General features: G+C 54.6%; 1 protein-coding gene across 1 annotated transcript in view; it reads left to right on the top strand.

Moving 5' to 3' along the window:
- Positions 1-27105, top strand: part of Shb (SH2 domain containing adaptor protein B) — a 131585-nt gene that overhangs the window by 86317 nt on the left and 18163 nt on the right. Inside the window, exons 4-5 of the mRNA XM_076845789.2 lie at positions 10406-10577; positions 16155-16274. Of these exons, the coding sequence (XP_076701904.1) occupies positions 10406-10577; positions 16155-16274 (292 nt within the window). The remainder of the gene's footprint in view (positions 1-10405; positions 10578-16154; positions 16275-27105) is intronic.

Here is a 27105-nt window from a genome sequence, read left to right on the forward strand (position 1 = left end):
GGGAGCTGCCAGAAACCAGAGCCAGTCAGGCCATCCATGGGGGGTCCATCAGTTTTCTTTTAACCCAGTGAGTCCACCTGACAGCCACGTCTGTTGTAATGTGCAGTCGAGTCTGAGGAGTAAATAATCAGAACTCTTGATCATGGAGCTAGACAGCAGGGGAGCATGTGGGGAGCACCAGAGGCCTTTTTGAGAAACAAAGTTATTTTTATTTGTGAATCACTATCTGAAGATTTGTCTCCCTTGAAGTGACTTTTTCAGACTGTGCTGGGTTCAGCCAGCGACAGATGTGGAAGGCAGACATATGACTCAAACAGAAGTATTTTGCTCAGCATAGTTGTGATGGGTGCTTATCTGTCTTCCCTGTGAGCTCCTTGACAGGCTTCTCTGCTCTAGAAAGTTTAGGACAGTGTGTCCCGCACGTCAGTGCCAAGCGGGGAGGAGGCAGACGATCCCAGGTTCACACACCAGCTCCGCCACTCACCCGCTTCACGGTCTCGGGTCATGCCGTCGTCCCGAGCCTTAGCTTCCCAGTCTGTAAAATGGGGATAGTCACAGCTCTTGTCACACCAAGTCTCTAGGTGATCCAAGGGGAAAGATCTGGAGGAAAAGGCATTGTAATCCCTGAAGAATGGCACCTAAGAATTGTTGCTGGTGTTCAGGGGAAGGCTTGCTATGTTAAATAAAAACAGCAATACAAAACCAGCACTATATAAAGAGGCACTCAGCAGCCACAGAGGCCTCATCAGCAAAGCTCCTCCCCACGTAGCCTGGCACTAGGAAGCACCTGTCACTGTGAGCTCACGGGGTGCTGCTGCTACTGTGGTACACAGCAGCCTCCCTCCTCCCCAGCCTCTTCAAGTGAGGCCAAAAGGGCAGAGAAAGGGAAAGTAAGATCCCAGTATGTCTGTTGCCCACAGTTGTGAGTCATCTCTGAGCCAGCTCAGTTGGCTGATTTAAAATAACCCCGTTAAGGTAATGGGGAAGAGAAGGGAGAATAGGAAGCTAACACTTACTGAACACCAAATACAAAGCTGGCATAGGTTAACCCTAGGAAGTCCCACCAGGTGGGTGTTTGTTCACTGAGGGCAACACCAAGGCTCAGAGAGGGTGAGCGGCTTACCCACAGCACACAACAGCGAACTTGGGTCAGTCTGACCAGAGTGCTTGCCCTCTCCACAGCTGCACAGAGATGAGTGTGGGTTGTTGCTGAGGCAGAAGCACCCGCTTGCTCCAATTTGACCTGGCTTATCACTGTCCCCCAGAAGCGTGAATGCTCTGAAGTTGGTAAGGCTGATGTTGTGTGCAGTGGGCACTGCTCCAGACTGGCTGTTCCCACCAAGCCCGGTGACTCACCCTCTGGTGCTCGGAATAAACAGGCCCGGCCTCTGCAGAGGACTCACTGGGGAATCAGACCTGGCCATGCTACCTGTCGTACCAGCCATAGGCCTTCTCCCCCTCACAACTGGCTCTCTCAGTTCCCAGGACATTTCCTGTCCCCCCCGCACAACTTCCCAGAATGCCTTGGGCCTGTGGGGAAATTAGCGATTGTGTTTGTACCCAGAGCTTTTTGCTGTGTAATGAGTAACAGTCGTAATTAATGTTTAACACGTGTGAACAGCGGGTCGGCCCAGAAAGGGGGGTTTCAATGAGAGAATGGGGATCACTCACTTCCTTTGGCTAATGTGTTACTGAGGGACAGGTTTTTCCAGTTGGCTTTTCTATTTGACGGATGAATAAATTCACTTAGTAACTTAAATTAAAAAAAAAAAGAAAGAAAACATCAAGTATTTAATAGCTTTGGTTCATTTGCTAATTATATTAATAGAAATGTTCCTTCAAGTGCCTTCTTCTCCTGTGTGGAAAGAATCCAAAGATACACTATCGCTGCCCCTCTCTTTGGTGGGTCAGAGTTCTCATGCGAATGGAGCCTCTGAAGCTCCGTAGGATCAAAGGCCCCCGCGCCTGCCCTGTTCACACCTGGGTCCCCATCCAGCTCTGAGCCTGGCACATGATGAGCTGAGCTATTTGCTAAATGATTGAATAACTCAGATCCCAGGAAAACCAACCCCAAGTTCCCCAGTGCTGGGATCCACAGGTGACCTGACTGTCTCTCACAGATGCTTTTTTCCTTTCCTTTTCTTCCTCTGCAGTGCTGGGATCAAACCCAGGGCCTGGTGCGTGCTCGGCAAGTGCTCTACCACTGAGCTGCACCCCCACTTCCTACTGCCTTTTCCTGGTATTCTTTCATGCCCTGTACCTGTCTCCTCTCCAGATGGGGCTGGGAGACCTGCAGGGGTGGGCACTTGTGCGTGGTTATTGGCTGCCTCGGTTGCTGCTTCTGTTCCAAACTCCCAGGATAAAACTGAAACCATGTCCCTGCCCATGGGAGGGCTGACCACATGTCCAGTGGGTAGCAGCCAGCTCGGTGGGAGCCGTGTGTGGCCCGCACTGCATGTCCCCTCCTGTCTGTCCTGGCCCTCCCTCCCTCCATTACGCACCCCTGACTGGAGCTCCAGGTGCCTTGGCAGGCAGACTTGTTTTCTCAGAGGCCCAGACTGCCCTGGCCAGCTCCTCAGGCTTGTGGATGGAGAAAAAGTCACTTTCTCAGGCTCTGGAATTCTCAGCACATTTCTGTGGGTGTCTGCGGGTGAAAGTGTCACAGATGCACTGCAACAGACGTGAGCAGGTTCCAGGTGTGTCTTGATAGGTGAGCCCAGCCCAGAACTTCGGAAGGAACTCAGGTGCTGGGGCCAGGAGTCTGGATTTCAAGCTTTCTGCTGCCACCTGCTAGCAGGGCCACCTGAGGCAGGTTGCCTGTGACATGGAGTTGGCATGAGGTTCTGAGGGCGCAGTGAGGGCTCCCTAGGTGCTGACTGTTGGTGTCTCTGTTGTCACTTAACCGTGGAGGGTTTTGAGAATGTATAGCTCTGTAAGCAGGTCTGCGCTGACCTTGCTAAGACCTGGGGATTCAGGAGACGGGGTTCAAGTCCAGGTTCAGGTCTGGCTGTTGTCCGTTCCTTTTTCAGCCCTCTGTTTCTCATCTGTGGAATGCGTAGTGGTGGTGACGATGGCTGGCTTTGGCAGCTGTAGAGGCCCTTGGGTTTGGGTTAGTTTATCATTTTCATCCAACTTTATCCTTCGGTCTCCTGGAGCCAGGCACCCAGCACCAGTGTCCCCAGTTTCCTTTGGGGATAGGTCACAAATCAGAGGACAAAGTCATGCTCATTCTGCCTGGTCTGCCTCCCCCATCCCCGCATGGGTGGTCCTGTGTGGATGGCATCCTGGAGCCCAGGAGCACCTCTGCCTCTGCCCTCCCACCTGGGTGGCAGCACAGTACCCTGGGGTCTCTCCTTGGCCACTCTAGACACCCAAACCAAGGCTTTGCTGAGCCGCCCATTGTTTCAGGCTGCAGGGTGAGCCAGGCCCACTTTGAGCTGGAGGGGAGGGGAACCTGTGCGGGCCTCAGTTTCTCCTGGGGGAATTCTAATACATGTCTCAGTGGGATGGCGAGGGTCAGCAATGTAGTGCATGTTTTTGAAAAGTTGAAATAGCAGAGGACTATCGCCATGGACATGGAATTTTAGGTCTATAAGTGTTGTGTATTCTTGGGAACATTTGAGATATTTTTATACACTCTGGGGGTCGTGTAGCCCACCCCACCTCCAGGCCTGTGCAGTCGCCTCTCCTGAGTCCTACCTGGCTGTTGACAATGTGCAGGAGTCTGCTCCAGGGACTGGTGGGAGGGCTGCTTCGGGCTCCTTGACTCGGTGTCTTTGCCCTTGTTTGTTCAGAGTGACAAGACACCCTTGAACAAACAGCAGGCCGGAACAGTCTCCAGGCCCCTCCTGCCAGCCCCATGGTTTATAAACATGGCTCCTCCTGGAGAGGCTGGAGGCGCCTCTTTGACAGTGGGGTGCTCCTTGAAGCTCCTTTGTGCACACAGTCTGGTTCTTAATCCTCCTAAGCCTCTGCTTAAAGGAGCCTCTGTCCTGTGCCGGAAAACTGGGAGGGTCACTGGCTGCAGGCCAGTCAGAAGGAAGCAGGGGAACATCTAAACCTGGAGAGCCGTGCTGGCCTTACCTGGCCAACTTGGTGAGGGGAGGCGACCCAGGGAGCAGAGGGCTCCTGGCTGGGGCTGGAGGCGGGGCCCAGTGCCTGCATGGCAGGCTGCCCCATTAGCCTGGGCTCCTTGATGATGCACCAGGCCTGACGGGCAGTAGTGATAACAGCAACCTCATAGGTTCACCATGAAGATTAGAGGAAAATGTGCTCTTCAGCTCTTCCATGGTACCTACCTGTCCGTGCACAAGAAATGCCAGATGAGGATTAAACCATTTGATTAAACCATTTTTCTTTTTTTTTTTTTTAATGTTTATTTTATTTATTTATTTTTAATTGTAGGTGAACACAATATCTTTACTTCATTTTTATGTGGTGCTGAGGATCGAACCCAGGACCTCACTTGTGCTAGGCAAGCACTCTACCACTGAGCCACAACCCCAGCCCTAAACCATTTTTCAAAATGGTTTTAAAATAATTTGAGAAGGGTGTCTAGCTCCTGAGTTTCCTTTCTTGACTGATGAATGGAGGTGTCAGGGTCCTGCCGAGCTAGGTGGAGATTTATTGCACAGCTGTGAGCACCTGCTATACATCAGGCCCTGTTCTGGGCATTGGAGACTCAGCGGTGAACACAACGGTCCATCCTCTTGGAGCTTCAACTTGGTCAGGAATCCCAGCAATGTCGAGGAAAGGGAAGGCAGTTTCTGATACAAGGTACTTTCTCCTAAAAGAGTACATGAAAGGAACCGTTGTGAGCAGGCATGTAACCATGGGTCAGGGCCTGCCACTTCCCAGGGGCCTGCCTGGACCTTGGTACATCATCAGATGCCAACCAGTCCCACAGTCCTTCATGGTTAGATGTTGTCAGCCCTTTTTTGCAGACGAGACAGCCAAAGCTCAGAGAGGTTTAGAAATGTGCCCAAAGTCATGCAGTAAGGAAGGGCAAAGGATTCAGACCCAGGACTTCCTGGTTCCTAAGTCCACATCCTTCCCTTGGTGGCACTGTTGTCCTGTATCCCTGGCCTTGTTTCAGGCCCAGGACCATTTATCGCCATCAGCTGAATGTCCAGGAGAGACCGAGGCACAAAAATCTCATCTCTGCCAAGTGTCCATCCAGTTCTAAGAGCCATGACTGGGACAGTGGTGCGTGGGGACTTCAGGGCTCAGAGAAGCAAAAGGGAATTCTCCCCGAGGAAGGACTCCAAAGGTCAGACACTGACAAAGCAAAGGCCAAAAGGCAGATGATGGATTTGGGAGCCAGCCATCCTGGGTGACCAGAGCCTCAGGATGGGATGGAGCCCGGAGGGATTTCATAGGGAAAGATGCTTGTGGAAGGTCACCAAGCACCTTGACCTCCGTAGTGGGGATTTTGGCTTTTATCCCAGGGCCCGGGGAGGCCAGTGAAGGTTTGTAAGCCCAGGAGATTGCTAAGCCCTGTGCCTTAGAAATTCATTGACTTTTGGAAAGTTGCTGACTCTGGCCTCTTCTGAACAGTGGACGAGAAAGAGATGGACCCAAAGGAACACATTTATTCCATCTTAGCAAGCATTTCCTAAGCACCCCCTGCATGCCAGGCTCTGCAGTTTAGGGGCAAAGAGAAAATCAGGACCAGGCTCCACCTCACAAAACACCCAGGCAGATGGCAAGAGTGGTGTGGGTGCCTCTGGAGCCACAGAACCCATTCCAGGGGAAGCTTTATGGAGGAGTGGCACTTGTGCCAGGACTTGGAGGCCTCTAGACAGAGCAGGAAGCTGGCATTTCAGCCCTGGAGACCAGGGGAGGGCAGCCTCACTGTCAGGAAGACCGAAGGTGGACGAGCTCCACCCTGCACACCTACAGTCCTGGTCTCAGCCTCACCCTGACACTGGGCTTTGAGACCCTATCGGTCCCTCACCCATTACCCCCATGGCAGGGTTGGTAGGAAAGTTAATGCCAGTGCCTCCGTCTTCCGTCTCTGGCAGCGGCTAAACCCCAGGACTGATTGATACAAGGTCATTATAATATGAGTCAGAAGCGGACCACCAGCTTCTCGCCCTCCAGAGGAAGGACCAGGAAAGCCTCCCAGAAGGTAGGGGGCACCTGAGCTGGGTCTTAAAGGACGAGCTCTGTCACCTGGCCGGGACTTTTTGGAAGACATTTGGGGTAAGACACCTGGCTGGGCCCTGGAAGACATTGACCAGGCCACCTATCCATTACCAGGGATCTGTCTGGTCCCCATCATGAGAACCAAAGTCAGAGCGGCTCCTGGCACTTCATCCTACCCACTCCCTACCCACTCCGAGTCTGACTCCCTCCTGTAGATTCTAGCTTCCATTTTTAGTTGCCTATAGGCAGAATTCATTAGGTTCTGTCATTGCTAACAACTCAGGAGTAGCATATTTTTTTCCTCTAAATGCAGGTATTCTTTTGAGGGATTGGGTCTTTATCTTTTGCAGAAAAATCACTAAATTAAAAGAATTGCCATTTTAAATTGCAGATTAAAGAGAAACTTAATTAGAAGGGACGAAAGCAGTTGTGTTTGGAGCTTTTGTTCTTAAAATTTTTTTTTCTTTGCCTGCCGAATCACTGCACTTGGAGTTTGTATATTTGTATTTTAGGTGAAATGATTTGCCTAATTAAGCCTGTCATTCATCACCACCTGTTCTCTCTAAAATATATGGCTGTATTATTAAGCTTGCCAACGGATGCATAAATTAAGTCAATGGGGAATTACAGTGTTGACTAGACTGTTCTTAGGTTTTATCCAATTTATCTGGTAAGAAACCCGATATTTTTTTCCCAGTAAAGCAAAACAGCAGCTCATTAGGTGTCTTCACGTAGCATTTATTGCTCTCTGGCTACCCTGCAGGTACTGTGGTAGGCATGGGGGCAGGGTACAGGCAGGACGGGCTCGCTGGGACCTGAGGGTGCCATGGGCAGGGATCAAGGTGAATCTTGGGTGGGATGATCAGAGAGTGCTTCCTAGAAGAGGTTCGAGCTCTTTAGAAAGGATCTTCTCTGCGCCTGGGTGTGGTGGCGCACATTGGTAATCTCAGTGGCTCCAGAGGCTGAGTAGGATTATGAGTTCAAACCCAGCCTCAGCAACCCAGCAGGGCCCTAAGCAACTCAGTGAGACCCTGTCTCTAAATTTAAAAAAAAAAAAAAAAAAAAAAAAAAGGCTGGGGATGTGGCCCATTGATTAAGGGCCCCTGGGTTCAATTCCCAGTACCGCCCCCCCCCCCCAAAAAAAAGGACCTGGCTCTCACCTGACTATCTGGTCTCATGTTCACCCCCATCCAGAGTCACCCACTAAGGTGCTCAGGTCAGAACCTGCTTCACTTTTTCCTCCCTCCACCCAAGAACATGCACCCCATCTGACCAGTTGCTATGGGGGCTTCACTGGAGCCCCCAGGGAGATCAGGCTTCTGGGAGGCCAGGGAGGGACAGGCACCCATGGTGACGGCTTTAGCCCACCACCACCAGCAGAAGAGGCCCCTTTGGTGACCTACCCTGGGCACAGCCAGGCTGGTCCTCCCAGTCCTCAGGCCAAAGTCTGTGGCCACCTGCCCCTCTCTCCCACACCTCACTTTTTTTTTTTTTTTTTTTTTTTTTTTTTTTTGATACTAGGGATTGAACCCCGGGGCACTTAACCACTGAGCCACATCCCCAGCACTTTTTAAAAATATTTTACTTATGGGCTGGGGATGTGGCTCAAGCGGTAGTGCGCTCGACTGGCATGCGTGCGGCCTGGGTTCGATCCTCAGCACCACATACAGACAAAGATGTTGTGTCTGCCGAAAACTAAAAATAAATATTAAAAATTCTCTCTCTCTTTAAAAAAAAAATGGCCAATGGGAGATGGATTTGAGCATGCCTCCTGTCTCCTTATCAGTTAACCTCCAATAAAATGTTTTTAAAAAAAAAAAAATATTTTACTTGGAGTCAGGGCCTCACTAAGTTGCTGAGGCTGGCTTTGAACTTGCAGTCCTCCTACCTCAGCCTCCCAAGCTGCTGGGATTCTAGGCGTGCACCACCATGCTTTACTGTGAGTACGGAATGAGTCCTGTGTTCCCCTTTACCCCCTTTCCCACCGTTTCATTAGTAAGCCTTTTTAAATTAGTAAGCTTTTTTTTAGAAACTGAGTAGAAAAGTACGGACAGCCCCGCCTCCCCTGCCCTCCATCTTTCTCAGCACAGCCATCCTGTTACCAAGAGTCGGGTTAGAACCTTCAGAGCAGCTCTCGGAGCACAGCCAGAGTCCCTCCCCAGACCACCGACCCGCCAGTCCCCCTGGACCGTTTTGCTTCTGGGACACTCCAAGCCCAGCCACCTGGGGGCCCTGGAACTTGCGCTTCCCTGTGCGGGGATTGTCCTTCTCACAAATGTCCCCCCCTTTCTTCGGGTGTTCACTTAGACATCTCTTTCAAGAGGCCTTCCCCGCGATGCTGTCTCTGTAGCACTTGTCACCAGCTGTTGACATGGTCCTTCTTCACCAGGACCCTGAGCTGTCAGGTGGGGGCGGAGGGGGGGTTCCGTTTTGTTCCCCAGCCTTGAACTGTGCCTGTCACCTGGGAATGGGTGTTTCAGAGTGACACAGGTGAACGGATGTACAGCCTGCCAGACCCACTGCTGGGTGGACAGGTTGGCACATGCCCTTCCTGGTCACAAGAATGGCTAAGTCCAGCGTGTCTGGAGCCTTCCCTTGGTAGGACCCTCCCTTCCCAGTTTTCTGTATTGGTTAATTAGAAAGAGGGTCTTAGAGGGACAGAAATGCTTCAGGGCCCCTGACTGCTCCGTGATTGGCGTGGAACAAGTTCTTTCACGTTCCTCGGTCCCAGTAGGCGACACGCTGTGGCAGTGGTGGCTGGGGTCTCCCTACTGCTTCCTGTGAGCAGGAGGGTTGATTGCCCTGTGTCGGAGTCAGATGTGGCTTGCCACCTCCGTTGCTGGTCAGAGGGGAGTTTCTGCCTTTGTGAGGCTTAGTCCAGGTCATGGTGGCCTGCAGCTGGACTCAGCATCAGGAGCCCCATCCTGCAGGCCCATTCCGGGTCCCTGGGTACCTTGTACTAAGCCCTTGCTGTATCTCATCTGTCTTCACCATGGCTCATTGAAGTTCGAAATGGTCTCTCAGAGAAGGTAAGTAACTTAGCCAGGCACACAGCTTAGGAGAGGTTGGTTTGGTAATGAACTTGAAGCCCCCAGCATCGCGTCTGCCCCGAGCAGACGTGATGATGATAAAAGTGTTGATTTTAACGTTGGTCACGCACAGGCTGCCTGCCAGGCACTCTGCTTAGTCCTCTCCTTGCCGCACCCAATCTGCCCCCTCCCATGGAGTGTGTGCCCTTCATTCGCCCTGTTTTTCAGAGAAGGAAACTGAGGCCCAGAGAGAGAACTTGCAAGGTGGACCCTGGTCTCTGGGAGCCCTTCTGGCAGCTCAAGTTCCAGCTTATTATTGTCTGCACTCTGTGGGGTATTTGCAGGGTCCTGCCCTCAACGCCTGTGGGGGTGCACCACACTCCCCAGGCCCAGGGCAGAGGGGAGGCACATGGGGCCTGTCCCCTGTGTGGCTCTGCTCTGGCCATGCAGGGGGGTCTGAATGAGGGGGAGTAAACTCAGGAGATGCAGTCTGACCCCCAAGGGCCTCAGAGAGGTCTGTACTGGGGAAAGGGGGCAGGTGTGACCGCTGTGGCCCTAGGAGGGCTGGGAAGAGGGGAGGGAGGAGGGAGAGATTTCCCACACGGTGAGAAACAGCTCTTCTCCTGAGAGCCATTCAGAGGAGGGAGGCCAGGAGTGCCACACCCACCCCTGGTGGAGGTCAAAGATTTCTATAGGGATAAGGCTGAGCCCTCAGACTCCTAATCCAGCTTTGATGGCACCTGCGCGTCCTGTCTTGGGAAGCCCATTTTTTGTTATAACAAAGTACTTTGGGTCATTAATCAAGGAAAGAGTTGGTGGCTCTGGAGACTGGGGAGTCCAAGGCTATGATGCTGGAGAGAGCCTCAAGTCCCGTCAGCTGGTGGCAGAAGGCAGAAGCCCTAAAGGGCACCTGCAGAAGAGGACACCCTTCACAGCAACCTGCTCGAGTTGACGGACCCCTTCCTGGGGGGCCGCTATTCCCTTTGGGACGCTCTGCCCCCCTGACTTGAGCAGCTCCCCCTGGGTCCCACCTCTCAGGCTGCTGTGTTAGAGGAATTCAGGTTCCAACTCATGAATTTGGGAGGGAGGGCACACTCAGACCATAGCCAAAGCCAAAATTTAGGGGGGCTATTTTTTTCATGGTTCAAAACGCTTCCTCCTGCAGATTGTGAAGTGCCAGCCAGAACCGTGGGCTGGGATCGGTAACCGTTTCTCTCTCCCTCTCTCAGCCCAGTTCAACGGCGGTGAGAAACGGCAGTCATCCCCGTCACCCTCGCGCGACCGGCGGCGCCAGCTCCGTGCTCCCGGAGGGGGCTTCAAGCCCATCAAGCATGGGAGCCCCGAGTTCTGTGGGATCCTGGGAGAAAGGGTGGACCCTGCCGTCCCCCTGGAGAAGCAAATGTAAGTTCTGCAGGGAGAGTCCACCTCACCCTGGTGGCCTCCTCTAGTCTCCTCCCTCCTCATTTCTCTGTCACGGCTTCCATGTGACAACTGAGACCGAGGCCTTTCACGGAGCCCCTTCTCCCAGCTCCTGTGACTCCTGGCCCCACCTGTCCCCCCACCCCCATTGCCACCCTCCCCCGCTGTGTCTAGTAGGAGGCACTGCACAGTCGCCCGCACCATGCACTCCTTACGTCTCTGGTCACCTAGATTCTAATTTCACCACGCAGCAGGCAGGTGCGTAAAGCTCAGCGCGAGCCACCCCTGTCCCCTCCGTCAGTGAGACCAAGCGATTTCTTGGTCTCCATCTGCTTGATACTGGTAAGTCCTCCACTCTCTGGGGTTTTCTCCAGAGATTTCCCATCTCCAGTCAGTGGCCATATTCCTCCCTGCTGCCCCCCAGGTCTCCTGCCCCTCCTCCCCACACCCAGCACTGGGCTGGCCCAGGCCATTTAGTGCCCCTCTGTGCCCCTCTCTCTCTCTCTCTCTCTTTTAATTTTTATGTATTCTTTTTTATTGTACATAACAATTGACTGTATTTTGACATACATGCATGGAGTATCACTTCCCATTTTTGTGGATGTACACAGTGTGGAGTTTCACTGGTCTTGTATTCATATATGAACACAGGAAAGTTACGTCCAGTTCATTCTACTGTCTTTCCTATTCCCATCCCCCTCTCTTCCCTTCATTCCCCATTGTCTAACAGAGTGAACTCCTATTCTTCACCTACCCACCCACCCACCCCTACTGTATTAGCATCTGCCTATCTTAGAGAACATTGGCCTTTTTTTTTTTTTTTTTTTTGGACTGGCTTACTTCACATAGCATGACAGTCTCCAGTTCCATCCATTTACCAGCAAATGTCATAATTTCATTCTTCTTTATGGCCAAGTAATATTCCATTGTGTATACATACCACATTTTCTTTATCCATTCATCTGTTGAAGGCACCTAGGTTGGTTCCATAGCTTGGTCATTGTGAATTGAGCTGCTGTAAACATCGATGTGGCCACATCAGTGTAGTATGCTGATTTTAAGTTCTTTGGGTATATATTGACTCCTCTTGATCTCGATTGTCATCACCTTACTCTGCAGGGTCCTCACCATGTGCAGGAGGACCCTGTGCTGCCCTGAAACTGCCATTGCCCCCCCCCCCTTTACCTCCAGGATAAGGCCCCATCTCCCTGGCCTGCCATCGGCTCTGTGAAATGCCCCCAGACTGCTCTTTCATTCTGTCCCACGCCACATCCCTATACTCAAGAAGTCTTTTCAGAAACTTGATAAAATAGGTGTGGGGCCCTGGGTTGGCACCTCGGGTGTGTCATCCCCTTAACAAGCAGATGAAGGGGCCTATATGTGCTCTCCACTGTATGGAGGGGAGAGCACAGCTTGGCTCAAAGGCCAGGAGATTAGCTGACGCCAGCAGGGTCCCTCGCGGGACTTTCATGTGGGTTTTGAGTCCCCTCTCAGCCTTGGCCCAGGGACTTCTTCTGGTCTTGCACAGCCAGGGGCGCGTCCCCTCTCGGGAAGCTCTCACTTGGAGAGCAGGATGCAGGGTTTTCCGAATGATGTCATGTGCTGCCTTTTTCAGCCTGCGCTGTTGTCCCAGGAGGCTGCAGCTTCATTCATGATGGCCGTTCCTGCCCAGAGCAGCTCACGGGAGGCCCGCGGCCTTGCAACTACGCACCAGGGTTGGCCTATTTCTGATCAAACTGTGCGCTTCTTAATCAACAGAGTGCAGGATCCAGGGATACCTGGGAGCTATTCTCCGTGCATCCCAGTGGGCAGTGGCCAGGTCCGTGGGGCCCAGCCCATCCTCTCTCTCATTCCCAGGCTGAGCCTTAGTCCCAAGTTCTCCTCCTTTCCCATTCCCACCCAACAAGGCCTCCCACCAAGTCCAGAGCCATGGCTGGCCTCCCCAGCCCTGAGTCATCCTCCGAGAGGTGCTTAGATAAGCCCACTCCCAGTAGAGCTGAGCGGGAGGAGGTCACGCTGCACCCGCCCCATCCTGCAGACTGATGAGGCTTCAGAGCTGGGGGCTCCTCGGGGGCCAGTCCCTCCTGCCCCCTGCCCTGCCCCCACCTCATCACGCCAGCACGTAAACCTGTTCCATTCGGGGACTTTGACCCACATCCTGTCACAGTTGCTCTTGGAGAGTGGCTCTGTGAAGGCAGGAGTTTGTCCAGGTCACTGTTCCTCCCGGTGGCTCAGGGCAGTGCCTGGCATGTAATGGGTGCTCAGGAAATGACAGTTGACTGAATGAACAGAGTCCCCAGAGAATTTTGGTACTTCTCCCCAGTCTGCCACCTCCCCTCCTGGGTCACCCACCAAGCTCCTCTTTCCTGCCCGAGGCCCCAGGCAGGCTCCCTGCGCTGCCCCCGCCCCTGCAGTCCGCACAGCCACCAGCTCCCTCCTGCATCTCATGCTCCTGGCGTTTCTCCCGTCTCCCTGGCCACTGCTTCTTCCTGCTCCGTGGCTCCTCACCTCTGACCTGAAGGCTGGACTCTCCTGGGCTCAGTTCCTGCTGCCTTCTCCAAGGGGAGTCTCCCCCAGCCTCCACTCTCCCAGAACTCCCCGCCCCTACCTCCAGCCGCCTGCATGGCCTTTCAGATGCACTGTGTTCAGAACGGGGCTCCTGACCACGAAACCCACTGCCCTCCCAGCGTCCATGTCTCCGCCAGCAGCACCACGTCCACCTAGTTGCCACTCAAGCCACAAACCTGGAGTCATCTGGACTCCTTGCCGCACAGCATCTGCCCCATTACCAATTTCATCGAATTCTTGCTCCAAAATGCTGCCAGAATCCGTCTGTTCCTCCCACCTTCAGTCACCTCTCATGAAGCACTGCACTCGCCTCCTGGCTTGATTCCTGCTCCCCCTGTGGCCCCTCCTCAAGGCAGCCTGGTTGATCTTTTATTTGTAAGACCCTCCAGAGCAAATAACACCACTTCCTAACACCTTCTCCTTTTCAATATGCTCAACAGACTTCTTCCCTCTGCCCTCAAAACCTCAGCTGCTTCCCATTCCACTCTCATTCTGTACCTCTCTCTGCACTCAACAGTGCTTGGAACATTCTTGCCACCTTTCTGCTCTCTGGACACCCCAAGCACATTCTTACCTCAGGACCTTTGCACTTACTGTTTCCTTTACAGAGATGATGTTTCCTTTGGCTCTTCACAGAATTGATTCCTTTCTGTGATACAGGTTCACAAGCCAAATGTCATCTCCTGGGGCCTTTCCTGACTGTTCGTTGCAAACTGGGCACCTACCCCGACACCAGTCACTGCCTCACTGGACCCCTAGTATGCCTACAGAGCACTTGCACTATGGAGTGGTGTCCTGTGTGTCTGTTGACTCTTTCTCTCTGCATCAGCCCCATGAGATCAAGGACAGTGAGTGGCGAGTAAACATTAGATGAGCTGATAGGTGTTGGACGGGATGAAGGGCAATGATGGAACCTCCCTTGACGTCCTGACCTGACGTGCCTACTCCACAGGGTCCAGCACAGCCCTACGGTGGCCTCCTGCCTGGACTCTCTCTTCGGTCCAGGCAGGCCTGCTCAAGCCCAGCAGTTGGCCCCAGCTCCCACAGGACCGCCCAGCCCAGCCTGGTCTACAGCCTCCCGCCAACAGTCCGTGCCCCAGCTGACTCCTGATCCAGTGCCCTTTGCCCTGTGCTCCTTTGATCCTCCACCCTGAAAGGAACTGGCAGCTTATCCTGTTTACCACGGGATTACCCTCAGCAATGATCCAGGCCATCTCTCCCGGCCAGCCGGGCCAGCCCCTGAGCTCTGGGAGGCACAGGCTCCGGGCAGCCCTTCCCTGGAGGCCACTTTAGGCCTTTCCCTGAGGATGGCTCAGCTTCAAATGGCTGGAAGTTGTTTTCCTAATAAAGCGTTTTTGTCAGCTCACTGGGGGTGTGTGACACAGGCACAGTCCCCGGAGGACCGTCTCACCCAATCCGTTGGCTCTGTTTCCGGAGCCAGGCCTGTTTCTCCCCATTACAGCACCTTATCCCCTCCACCGCCTCTGGAGAGGTTCTCACTGGGGCCGCCCCTGCAGCCCCAGCCTCGGCTCCTCCGCGTAGCTGGAGAGAGGAGTCAGCTGGCAGTCTGTGTGCTCCCTGACCCCTGCCCTGGCGGGGTCTCCCCTGCAATGTCTAGTTCCACGCCAGCTCTGGTGAGCAGCAGCTTAGTCACACTCCCACTGGACGAGGACTGAACTCGGGGTCCTCACCCACTGAGCCCCGTCCCCAGCCCTAGTTGATATTGTATTTAGAGGCAGGGTCTCTCTGAGTTGCTTAGTGCCTCACTAAGTTGCTGAGGCTTTCTTTGAACTCACGATCCTCCTGCCTCTGGAGCCACTGGGGTTCCAGGTGTGCGTCCCCTCACACAGCTTGGACGGATTCTCACATCTGGTGCCTGGTCCTTGTTTTTTAAAGTTGGCTATTTATATTTTTCTTTAATGTCTTTTAGCTGTGGATGGACACAGTACCTCTACTTTATTTGTTTACGGGGTGCTGAGGATTGAACCCAGTGCCTCCCGCATTCAAGGCAAGCGCTGTGCCGCCGAGCCCCAGCCCCAGCCCTGGCTATTTATTTTTGAGATCATGGTTTTGTCATGGCCACTGTTGCCACCTGCTGCCTGTTCATGGCAGGAGGTGCCCAGCAGCCAGCAGTGGAAGGCGTCTTCTAGGCACAAAGTCGGCGATGGCAACAGTCACCAGAAGGCAGCACCCCGACAGAAGCTGAAGATGTGCCCTGTGGACTGTGGGCGCAGGGACGTGCAGGGGGGTGTCTTCTGTGCAGCCGGCCAGCCCAGGCTCTTTGTGATGCTCGCAGTCACCTTTGGTTGAAACTCAGCCCTCTCCAGTCTCTGCGCAAGTCCCTCCTGTGGGTCATCCCGATTCCTTTTCACAACCTCAAGGGGCTGCCATGACCCTAACTTGGTGGAGAGTGGAGGCTCAGCCAGGGTCAGCAGCTGGACCCTAACCTGCAGGCAGATCCCCTGCTGCTTCCCACCACACTGGCCCCTAACCGTTTCTGAGACCCATGGTGCAGACTCCTGCTTCACCCCCTTGTATCGGCTGCCCTTCCCTCTGCCAGGAAGGCTCCTCTCCGGCCTCTGTCCTTCAAGGCCTCCTCTCTCTCTCTCCCCCGGAGGTGTGCACTGAAATGCCATTCTCTCCATTAGCCTTCCCCAGCTCCCTTGCCTAAAATAGCAGCCCCCAGCCAAGTGACCCGGCCTCACCTCATCTCCATAGAACCTGTCATCACAGGGCGTCCTGTGTGACTCCAGAGCGTCTGCTGTCTGACCTGTGGCCTGAGCCTCTCAAGGGAGGGGACTCTGGGTTTGGTTCACTTTTCTTTCCCCAGCATCTGCACGAGGCAGGCCCTCAGTAAATTGGCTATAAAATAGAACAGACATACACCTGCCTTGTCACAGCTGGCCGCGGAGGACGCCAAGCCTCCCCAGGAGGTCAGGCCTGGGATCCCTGTCCACGCTGGGCCCTGAACGTGCTCTGTCCTCTCCCCAGATGGTATCACGGAGCCATCAGCAGAGGAGACGCCGAGAACCTTCTGCGACTCTGCAAGGAGTGCAGCTACCTTGTCCGCAACAGCCAGACCAGCAAGCACGACTTCTCCCTCTCCCTGAAGTGAGTACCGTGCGGCCGCTCTGCCTGCAGGAGACCCCTGGGGCCCCCAGGAGACTGGCCCACGTGCATTAATTCAAGCCTTGGTTCTTCAATTTGGTCCTACTGTCCTGGGTCACAGGGGAGTTTCTGTGGTTGCATCATCACCTTCCAGAGAGGAGGGGTCTTCGTAGGGTCTGAGTTTTTCCTGGAGTAGCTTTCGCCTGTGCTGCAAGCCAGGGCCTGTACAAAGATCTCAGCGTCTCCCATCCCTGTCTGGAACCTCTCACTTCAGTCCTCTGGGGAACACATTGTCCTCATTCTGCAGATTAGGAAATGGAGGCTCACAGAGGACATGTGGCTTAGCCCAAGTGGCAGGGCCAGGCCCCAGGAGCAACCTTTTCTCTCTCCTTAGGCGCCAGGTTGTCCTTTGGCGGGTCTGATTTTCATGTGTCTCACAAAGGTTGGAAGGAACACCGGGGGGAGGCGGGGAAAATCCTGCTGGTGTTGATGCCTCTGGCTGCTGTGTGAACTGTCGGATCTTTGTGAGTGGATGCGTGGAGGTGTGTGGTGCTGGGGACCGAACCCAGGAACATTCTTCCATGAACTAGGTCCCCGGCCCTTTTTGTTGTGGTAGTTTATTTGTTGTGTTTAGATTTGATGACATATTATACATCCTTGGAATATAACTTAGGGTCCCATTCTTGTGGTTGTGCATGATGTGGAGTTTCACTGATGGTGGACAGAGGAAAGTTATGTCTGATTCATTCCACTGTCTTTCCTGTTCCCATCCCCCACCCTTCCCTGCCATCCTCTTTGTTTAATCCAGTGAATTTCTATTCTCCCTCCCCAACCCCAACCCTTTATATTTTGAGACAGGGTATTACTGAGTTACCCAGGCTGGCCTCGAACTTGCAATCCTCCTGCTTCAGCTGGGATCATAGGCTTGTACCGCCATGTCAGGTTTTTCTGATCTATATAGTATTACTGTCGGGATGAACAGGTGCAGGAGTGAAAAGAGGGGTTTTGAGTGATATTGCTAGGTGGAACCCAAAAGATCTTCCTTCCTTCCTTCCTTCCTTCCTTCCTTCCTTCCATCCTTCCTTCCTTCTTTCTTTCTCAATTATAGATGGATATAATAATTTTATTTTATTTCTATTTTTTTACGTGGTGCTGAGGATAGAACCCAGTGCCTCACCCACGCTGGGCAAGCGCTCTATCACTGAGCCATAAACCCAGCCCCCAAGAGGTCTTCTAAAACCTACTTTAGATAGGAAAAGGCCTCCAACAAAGAGGGATTTGCTAAGGACTCAGAGTCAGTCACATGGCTGGGGGTTGAGCCAGGCCCTCGAGGCGGCAGGTACAGAGCATCCCTCGGCTTCCTCTCCACCCTCACGCTTACTGAGGCCGTGTGGAGGGCAGGCCTGCAGGGACGTCCCTGTCAGGAGCGTGGTGTTCTCTTTGCTGACATAAAGCAGTGTGGACAGGGGTCTTGGTGTGGCCAGGGAAGGTGAGGTTGGCCTGTGCTCTCTGTGAAGACCAGCGCCGCTGGCTGTCCCGAGGAGGACGGTGACAGACTGCAGAGTGTTAGGAGGGCATCCGGCAGAGGCTCTGGGAGAAGGGGGGTGTGCAGAGACATGCAGGGGTCCCCAGATGGGGCAGTTATGGGCAGACAGTTCAGCCTGGGAGAGGACAGGTTTTCTAACACAGCTGATCAACAATTAGAGCTGGCCAGAGCCGCCTCAGGGTGGTGGCCATCTTGTTACTGGGGGATTCAGCTAGAGAAAGCTGGGCCACCACCTGGCCAGGGAGGATGTGGAAACCATTTCTAGCCAGCTGGGAGGAGAGCCAGGAGGCAGAGAGAGGACATTGCTGTGTTCCAAGCTGCTGGCACGTGCACGCCTCATTGGCTGCCATCAGACCTGACGGGCTCAGAGGATCTGGTCAGTGATGGCAGTGGAAGAGGAGAACTCAACGTGCTGAACCGCAACTGGGCTGGCAGGCTGAGCGGGAGGCCGCCAAAGGCAGAGAAACCATAATTGGATTGAGGAAAGGGCAGCCACAGGGAGCGTGCACACCGCTGGGCCTGCTGACAGAGCCAGGCCTCCTGAACTCCCCACTGCCCCAGTCAGCCCCGCCACCCTCCCTCACTGCCCAGAGGTAGTCTTGCAACTCAGGTGAATGACATTCTTCTGGATTGTAAAAGGCAAGGGAAGCTGGGCATGGTGGTACACACCTATAATCCCAGTGACTGGGGAGGCTGAAACAGGAGGATTGCAAGTTTAAGGCCAGCCTCCCCTTCCTGTGTCAATATAAAAAATAAAAGGGATGGGGATATAGCTTGGTGGTAGAGTACCCCGGGTTCCACCAGAAGAAAAAAAAAAGCAAGGAAGGCAGGTGGCGTTACCCGTGTTATACCAGCCTTCCCCACAAACCCAGGCAGTGTGCAGCTGTCCTGGACACTGGTCCCTGTCAGTCCCTGAGTTCCTCAGTGAGCCTCATCCCTCCTGCAATCCCCGTGAAACACACAAAGGAGGGGCGACCGCCCCAGGCCAAGCCTGGCTGCTCCTCCAGAAGGACCAGAGCCTCCGCTGCTGCTGAGACTCCGTGTTCTCCGTGGGAATGTGCAACAGCCCTGTGGTGACTCCAGCGCAGCCTGGCCACAGGGGAGTAGCCTCCGGAGCACCCAGGATGAGCCCCAGTGTAGGTGCTGACGAGGGGGCGTGACCAGTTTTAGAAATACGACCACCACATCCAGCCTGCGGGGCCCACCTCTCAGTCCCTGTGCAACGCCCCCCCCCACACACACACACACCCGTTACACAAACAGGCCCAGACACCACCTCACGAACAGGTTTCAGAGGGCCATGAACACAGTCTCCTGCGGTCCCTGGTGTATGCCATTCCTTAGGGAGTAGGGCCCTCTGGGGGAGGGACAGCACCTGGGTCCTCGTCCCCACAGGGCCTGGGGCAGCGGAGGCAGCCTCATGCCTGGCTTCTCCACTCCCCAGCCTGAGGCTTTCATGCCATCTCTGAGCCTTGTTGTCCTCGTGTACACACTAGGACAATGACAGTCGGCTCCCAGCCCGGCCAGCTCCACGTCATTGTTACCTTGTGTTGTTCCCACTCTGCCCCCACTTCCTGCCATCTACCGGGTTTTAAGACACCCATTGTCCAAAATTCTGGACAGGCATCCTGTCCTGCCACTCACTGCTCACTGTGTGACCTTGGGCAAGCTCCTCCCCCCTCTGGGTCTCAGCATCCACATCTGCCCAGTGAAGAGTCATACTTGATGCTCACTATCACTTGATACTGACACCGAGGTGTTACCTGACTCCTCACGTGTCCCTGTGTGTGGCCTCAGAGCCCTCTCTGTCCTGGGTGTGCCCTGGCTGGGTCGGCTGTACCTCCCAGGCCAAGGAGAAGGGTAGAGGGAGATAGTGCAGTGGCCACCACAACCCTGGAAGGAACACTCGTCAGGAGGCCCCAGGTCCTCTTCCGGCACCCATCCTGTGGCATCCAGTTGTCAAGACTGTTCTGTGCCCAAGGGGAACGAGCAATGAGGGTTTGGTTTTGTATGCTTATCCAGAGCCATTAGCTCACCCCCACCCACCCCAAAGGCCAGAGAGGTGGCCTCTCCTGGTCAACCTTCCTGGAAGAAGCCCAGATTGGGGAGGTGCACTTTCCTGTGGCTGGGCTGTCGGCCGGCTCCAGGGGGGTGGCCTTGCCTTAGAGCAGCCCCAGTGCCCCTTGACTGGTCGGACCTCCAACCAGGAGCAGCGCTTTGGTGTGCATCACTGGGACCACAGTGGAGCACACCTGTACCGTGTGTCCTGGCCACTTGGGTGAGCACCCCTTTGCCAGCCACCATGTGGCCCTGCTGTCTACTTCCCACTTGCTGGCAGCCTGCTGGAAGGGGGTCAGGGCTGGTTCCCCTGCTGGGTGCTGTCAGAAGCCAGGGTGTGCACGTTGACATCGGAATTCCAGCTATGCTGGTTCTCCGCCTCTGACCGTTTCCATGTGAGCCTCTGGTGGACTGTGAGGGTGTTCCAGGATGCAGAAAGCATTTGGGGGAGTCTAGACACAGAGGACAGAGCCCCCACCCCTTCGTCCTTCCCCCCCACCCAGAAGATATCTTTCAGAGCCCTCTGTACCAGGCACAGGGCTGGGTACGAGGTGAGAACAACCAGGCCAGGGGCCCAGAGTGTCAGACCTGGACCGTTCAGCCTGGGCCTTGGGAGCCCAGAGTTGGCACCTGGTGGGTGGTCCTTGCCACAGAGGGTTGAGAGAAGCCACGGGGGGAGTAGGCTGCACTTGAGTCTAAAGAGAAGCTGGGTGTTCCCTGGCAGGACCGAGTTCTCGGGGGTGGTACAGAAGAGCTCCAGCAGGACTTCTGTGCCAGCCACCAGAGAAGTTCGTCTCAGTTCTCAGTGACGAGGACGCTGACATGCAGGTCCACTCAGTCCTGCTCTCAGGCTCCCCTCACACACAACCCCCCTTGTGCCTGGCTGTCCCTGCTCTGTATCAGCAGTTGGGATGTTTTGCAAGGCCAGAGTTTGCTCTAGTACAGGCCCACAAGGTGGCTAGGCAGAGGTGCCCCAGGTCCCCCACATCTAAGGGCAGAGGAGGCTGAATGGCTTGCCAAGGCCTCCCACAGAGCTGAGGCTGGCCTCCAGACTTTCCATCCCGTCCTCAGAGCTCCTTCTGCTCTGTCAGAAGGTCTTGAAGTGTCAGACCTGGAAGTGACCTTAGAGGCCCGACTAGTTCAGTCCCTGTGCTGTGTGGATGAGAAAACAGACCCGAAGGGGATTCCCAGTGGTCCTAAGCTATCCAGCTGGCACTTGTCCACACTGACAGCAGAGATGGTGACTCTGGCCACTGTGGGGACCAGCTACATCTTTGGATCAGACCACGCTGGCCACTTATCTGGCTCTCTGTGGCAGATACCCCGACCTGTGAAGCTAGCTTCAGAGGTGCTGCCGACAGCCCCCAGTCGTTTCCGACCCCGTCCAGCCTGTAGAACTGCCCCTCTTCCCTGTCTCCAGTCTGACTTGATGGGCAGCAAGCTGACCCCGCCCACCTCGGCCCCTGGAGCGCCACTCCACCGCAGGAAGCAAAGGGGCTGAGCCTTTGGAAATTGGCAAGAAAGAACCAAACTCGAACTGTTTCCCGTTTCTGGCAAGGGCAGGCACTAGGAAAAAGGGCCAGAAAGTTGTGACAATCTCGTTGAAAGAGTTCTTCAGGCATTTTGGATTGTGAGTGGCTCTTCACAAGTTCTTCTTTTGTGCGTTTTTGCAAAGAATCTGGACGACATGAGGGATAGGGGGCTTTTTAAAGACTGCAGAGTGTGCAGCTGGTGGAGGGAGTGAGTCCTACTGGGCAGGGTACCTGTGTGGCCTGTCCTTGGGATGGGGTCACACAGAATGGCACTTCTGAGGTCTTGACAGCCAGGGAGGCCACTGCTCCTTTGGCAAAGGTCCAGCCTCGGGTTTGTTGAAACAGGCAGTTCCCACCCATTTGGAGGAAATAGCCCTGGAGAACCCTCACAAAAAGGGCCTTTGGCTTTCAAGTCCCCAGAAGCAAATTGCCACTTTCTGGCAGATGTGGCGTCAGAGGCCTTGGGCTGGGCCTGTTTGCACAGTGCCCACACTCCACCGTGAGCATCCAGAGCTTTCCTATCCCTTTCAGTGAGAGTCACTGGCGAGCTCCAGCCCCACAGGGGCTCACAGTTTGAAAAGGCCCAGAGGGTCCTTGTCATTAACTCACATAGAGCAGTGCTTAGAGAGCCCCAGGTGGAAAGCCCTGCCAGAGGAGAGGGAGCAGAGAGGGCCAGGCCTTTGGTGAGCAGTGGTGAGGAGAACGGGCACAGAGGCAGGAGGTGCGCAGGCTGTGTAAGAACCACAGACAGCACGTGGCCTGAGCCCAGGAGAGGTGCAGCCCAGTCAGTGGCAAAGGAATTGGGACTTTATCCAGTAGGGCAGCGAGGAGCCCCCGAAGGTCTTGAGCAGGGTGCAGTGATGCTCGCCAAGAACAATGAGTGAGGAGGACACCAGGAGTACTACCAAGGAGGGGACAGCTGCACCCACATAGCCTGAGTGATAGCATGGGGTCAGTTCTAAGAGGCCAGGAGACTAGCAGCATGTGAAATCCAGGGTCACCCTTTTCCAGATGTAAAGGGAAACCACAGCCTCTGAAGTCAGAGATATCTGAGTTCAAATCCCGGCTCCCTTTGTCACCAGTCACGTGATGCTAGACTTTACCTAAAAATGGGGCACGCAGGTAAGAAGGAGGCAGGAAAGAGCTCAGCAGTAGAGGGCTTGCCTACTTGGGGCACTGGGGCTGTGGCACTTGTCTAGCATGTGCAGGACCCGGGTTTTGATCCCCTGCACCATAAACAATAAAAAAAAAATGGGGGTCTGGGTTTGATGAGTACATGCTTCTAGTTGAAGGGCTTCACAGGTAGGCCACAGCATTTCCCCTCGGTCTTGCCGTAGTGGTAGGGCCCCACGGCATCCTCAAGTAGTGGACAGGGCAGGGCAGTTGATGGAGAACACGCCCCCAAGCCTGCAGGTTGATGGGTACCTTTGCTTCCTCTTGGTGCAGCCGGATTTTGTTGGCTGCCGGGCGCCCATCACCTCCCAGCAGATGCTCCAGTAGAAGTGGTTAGGTGCCATGGGGCCAGGAAGAGCTGAGGGACGCATTTCAGTTAAGGGTGTTTTTCTTTCTTCTCTCCCCTCATTGATTTATATCGTAAAAGAGAGAGTTTTCAAACAGTAGGCATGTCTGGGTCTAGGCAGGCAGGCGAGTGATTAATCTTAGTTTGTTGCTGCTGACAGCCAGGAGCAAGAAATAATAAAGGTTTGCAGGGCGGGGAGGGGAGGGGAGCAGGAGGAGAGACTGCGGCTGGCGCCCATCAGCAGGGAGCGCGGCCTTCACCTCCCCCTGCCAGCTGAGCATCCTTCCAGTGGGTCAGCATCTGAGGCTCCAAACACTTAACTCCACGGGGGCCCACTCCCATGCAGGAGCCGCCAGGTTGGTCTCCTCAAGACCACAGCAGGGCCTCCCAGCAGTTGCGGAGTTCCCCAAACAGTCCCAGAATGCCCTGGGCCCCAGCTGGGCCCCCGAGGGCAAATGAGTCCTATGAAGGACAAGCCTTCAAGAAAGGCAGGTGTGCGCAGCTGGGGGCTTGCCTACTTGGGGCACTGGGGCTGGGTCTGGTTTTAAGACCCCCATGCTGCTCCCCTCAGACCACAGCTCCCTGGGTTCCTGGCCACATGCCCATGGTCCTCTGATCCTTTGACTCCACACCTTGCCTAGCTGCCAGGTGGGTCCCAGGGCTGGAGGAGGAGGACAAGGTGAGGGGGCAGGTAGGCAGCCACAGCAGGTGCTGTCCCAGGGAGGTGAAGAATGGTGTAGGGTTCCACATGGGAGTGGCTAGTGCTGCCTGTTGCAGGGAAGAGGGTTCTAACTTGGTCCTTGGAGAATGAGGACTGAGGCTGTGGAGGGTGGTCAGGGGCCATCCATGCTGAGGCAGCAGCCCAGGAGGGGAGCAAATGCTCCAGTGAGAAGTGATTAGGTGCCATGGGCCATCCATGCTGTGCCTCCCCTGCGGCACAGCTTCAGTGTACTCCACCAGCAGCCCTCCTCCTCCTCCTCCTCCTCCTCCTCCTCCCCCCCCCCCCCATGAAGACAGCTCTGAGCAGCAGTGAAGACCCTGGCTCTGGATCAGTCTGGCTTGGGCTCTTGAAACCCAACTGTTTCATGTCGTAGCAGGGTGATCTTGGGTAATGGGGCTTATGTATCTGAGCCTTGGTTTCCTTGTCTTGTAAAATGAGTGTCATGGGTGTGACAATATAGGTGAAGTGCTTAGTGCTCACCCAACATGCAGTAGCAAGTACTCAATCGTAGAGCTCCACTGTCCTCATCGCAGACTTTGGAGAGCCGCAGGTTGTAGGGGCAACAGGTCAGTGTTGGCTCAGAGCCTTTGGATGGTCTGGGTTCAACTGAGAAGTCTCTGTACCCACATCCACTTTCCTTCACAGTGGTAGGATTTCAGCATTTATGTGGCTGCAACTAGAGAAAATCCTCCATTCCCATAACCAAGACTTTGAATCTTGCAGAGTTAGGGTCAAATCCAGGCTGCCCTCTTCCTGGCTGTGTGGGCTTGGATAAGTTCTCTCCCTGATTTCTGATCAGCAGCAGCTGCAGATGCTCCTCAGCAGGCCTCTTCCCTGTCTCTCCACCCTGCTGCCCCTCCAGCTTTCCCGCCGAGTCTGTAGACATTGTCAATCAAATACAGTTTTTCACTACTTCGTTATGGTGTCCTGCTCATCCAATGGGGAAGCAAGCTTGCAACAAGCCAGGGTAGTAGCTCCCAGAGTACCCTGAACCAAAACCTTGGGATTTAGGGGACAGAAAGAGACCTTTTGGTGTGTGTGGGGGGTGGTATACTAGGAATTGAACTCAGGGTCACTTGACCACTGAGCCACATCCCAGCCCTATCTTGTATTTTATTTAGAGACAGGATCTCGCTGAGTTGCACAGTGTTTTGCTTTTGCTGAGGCTGGCTTTGAACTTGTAATCCTCCTGCCTTAGCCTCTTGAGCTGCTAGGATTATAGGCATGTGCCACCATACGTGGCTCAGAAAGAGACCTTCTAGATGATCTGTTACAAGTGGAGAAACTAAGGCCCAGAGTGAGGAAGAGGCTTGCTGCCTCCCGCTCGCCCCCGGACCTTGTTTCTAGCTGAGTTGGCCTGTGAGAGAGGCAGGCCAGAAAGGGACTGTTTGTAGTGTGCTTCATGTTTTCTTTTTCCAGAAGATTTAAAGGAAATGCCACCATGAGGAGCTGCTGCTTTAGGCCAACAGACTCCTCAGACTCTTTGCAGGGGACTAAGCAAGAACAGTGAGCTTCGGAATGTGCAGATGAGTCACAGGATGAAAGGACACATCCCGTGTCATTTTCCTTATATTCAGAGTGATGAAGAAAATGTGCCATACCAGTGGTAAAGCAGGTCTCAGGCCAGTGCCCTCGCTCTTCAGGTCTTCCCTCTCTGGGACCCTGAGCCCAGTGCTGTGGTGATTTGGGTGCCATGAAGTGGACAGTGTGACAGAAGGCCTAGGCTGGCGCTCACAATGCCAGGAGCAGATCCCGAGGACCATGTCCAGGACCCTGGAGCCAGAGAAGGACCAACGCAGCATGCGCCCGACTCCTGACAGCTGACCAGTCATGGGCCTTTGTTTGCACCTTCCTCTGGGAGGGGGCCGAGTAGTCTGAGTTCCGCCCATTCTTGTTTCAAAGTCCTGCAAGCTGGTGGGATAAGCCCCACACCACCAGCCACCTCGCTGGGTTACTGAAGCTTGTCACTGAGGCCATGCACATTGGGCACCAGTCAGGGGGCTGGTACCAGGGGAGATCCAGCTTTGTCACTGTAGTGGTCTGTGATGAGAAGGGGAGAATTATTGCCTTCAACTCTCTCGCGTTGCAGGTGATGAAGGCTAGGGAGTCTAACACAGCCTGACGCTTCTTTTTGTCCCATGGGGTCTCAGCAGAAACTACCCCTTCCTCTCCAACAGGGTCCAAGCCATCAGTGTGGACAGCATTGCCCCAGGACCTATGCCAGGTGTTCTAAGCAAGACCTGAAGCCCCTGGCCCAGTTTGTGGGATTCTGAAAACAGGAGGGCTCGTTCCATCTGGCTCTGACCCAATGGTGTCAGGATGCTTGACCTGGCCAGGGGATCCCGGTTTCTTCTCCGGGTCCAGTCCTCAAGCAGCCGGTAGAGAAGGCATAGCGCCTCGTTGCTCCCACTTTACACGAAAGAAACTGAGGCTCAGGGAGGCTGAGAGCATGTCCAAGACCATGGAGCCAGAGAAGGACCGAAGCAGAGTGGGACTGTAGGCTGTGACAGAGTCAGACCAGCCTGACTCCTGGACCGCTGTTCTTTACTGGCTCCTCTGGGCCATCTGCTCCAGCTGAGCTTGGAAGGTCAGTTTCCACCCAGGGACTGGTCTGAAGGCCTCTGGTAGCACAGAGAGGCTGAGGCCCACTCAGAAGGGCCAGTGGTGACCTCTGTACTTGGCAAGACAGGTTTTCAGAAACTCCACCTGGTGCTAGATCCAAAGCCAAGTGAAGGATGAGGGGGGTGGGCGGGAGGAGAAAGGCAACTGAGGGAGGGGAGAGAGAGGAGTCCAGGACCATGTCCAGAACTCCGAGCAGCAGGGTGGCTGTGGACCAGGAGGGGTTGGTTGAAAGAGCTAGGAAAACACTCTCCCAGCTCTGCTGCTGCTTCCCGCCACCACCCAAGACCCAGAGCAAGAGGTGCTGCTCCCACCTGCCTCCCTCTGCCAGTCAGGCTCCAGAGCACCTGCCCTCCTGGCAGCACAGACGTGCCCTCCCCTGCCTGCCCCACCTCCCCGCCCTGCCAGGCAGCAGCATTGCCCTTTGTTCCCCCGAGAGCTGCCCGGTCCTCTCAGCATCTGAGCCGCCCTGATTACATTTCCAGCCAGTTTTTAATTATCTCATATCAGCCCGCGTCAATCTGCTGTGCAGCCTGGCCACCAGGGGAGGCATGCCAACTGCCCATCCGTCGCCAGGAAACCTCTCGTGCCCCAGGACAGTTCCTTTTTGGAAGCACTGGGTGGTCTCCCCAAATGAGGAAAACATTTCTTTCCAATCACATTTCTAACATCTTGTTAATGTAACTTATTTAACAAAATTTTTGTAGGAGCCATCTGGGAATGGGTTGGTGGGGGGAGCGTCTATGGGATGCCACAGGGACAGGTCTTGAGGGCAGCCACAGACCACGTGCCTGCCCTCAGTGAAAGGGGGACAACACAGAGAATAAAGATGCCACCAG

The sequence above is a fragment of the Callospermophilus lateralis genome, chromosome 2, assembly GCF_048772815.1.
Source record: "Callospermophilus lateralis isolate mCalLat2 chromosome 2, mCalLat2.hap1, whole genome shotgun sequence".
In the NCBI taxonomy this organism is placed as follows: Eukaryota; Metazoa; Chordata; class Mammalia; order Rodentia; family Sciuridae; genus Callospermophilus; species Callospermophilus lateralis.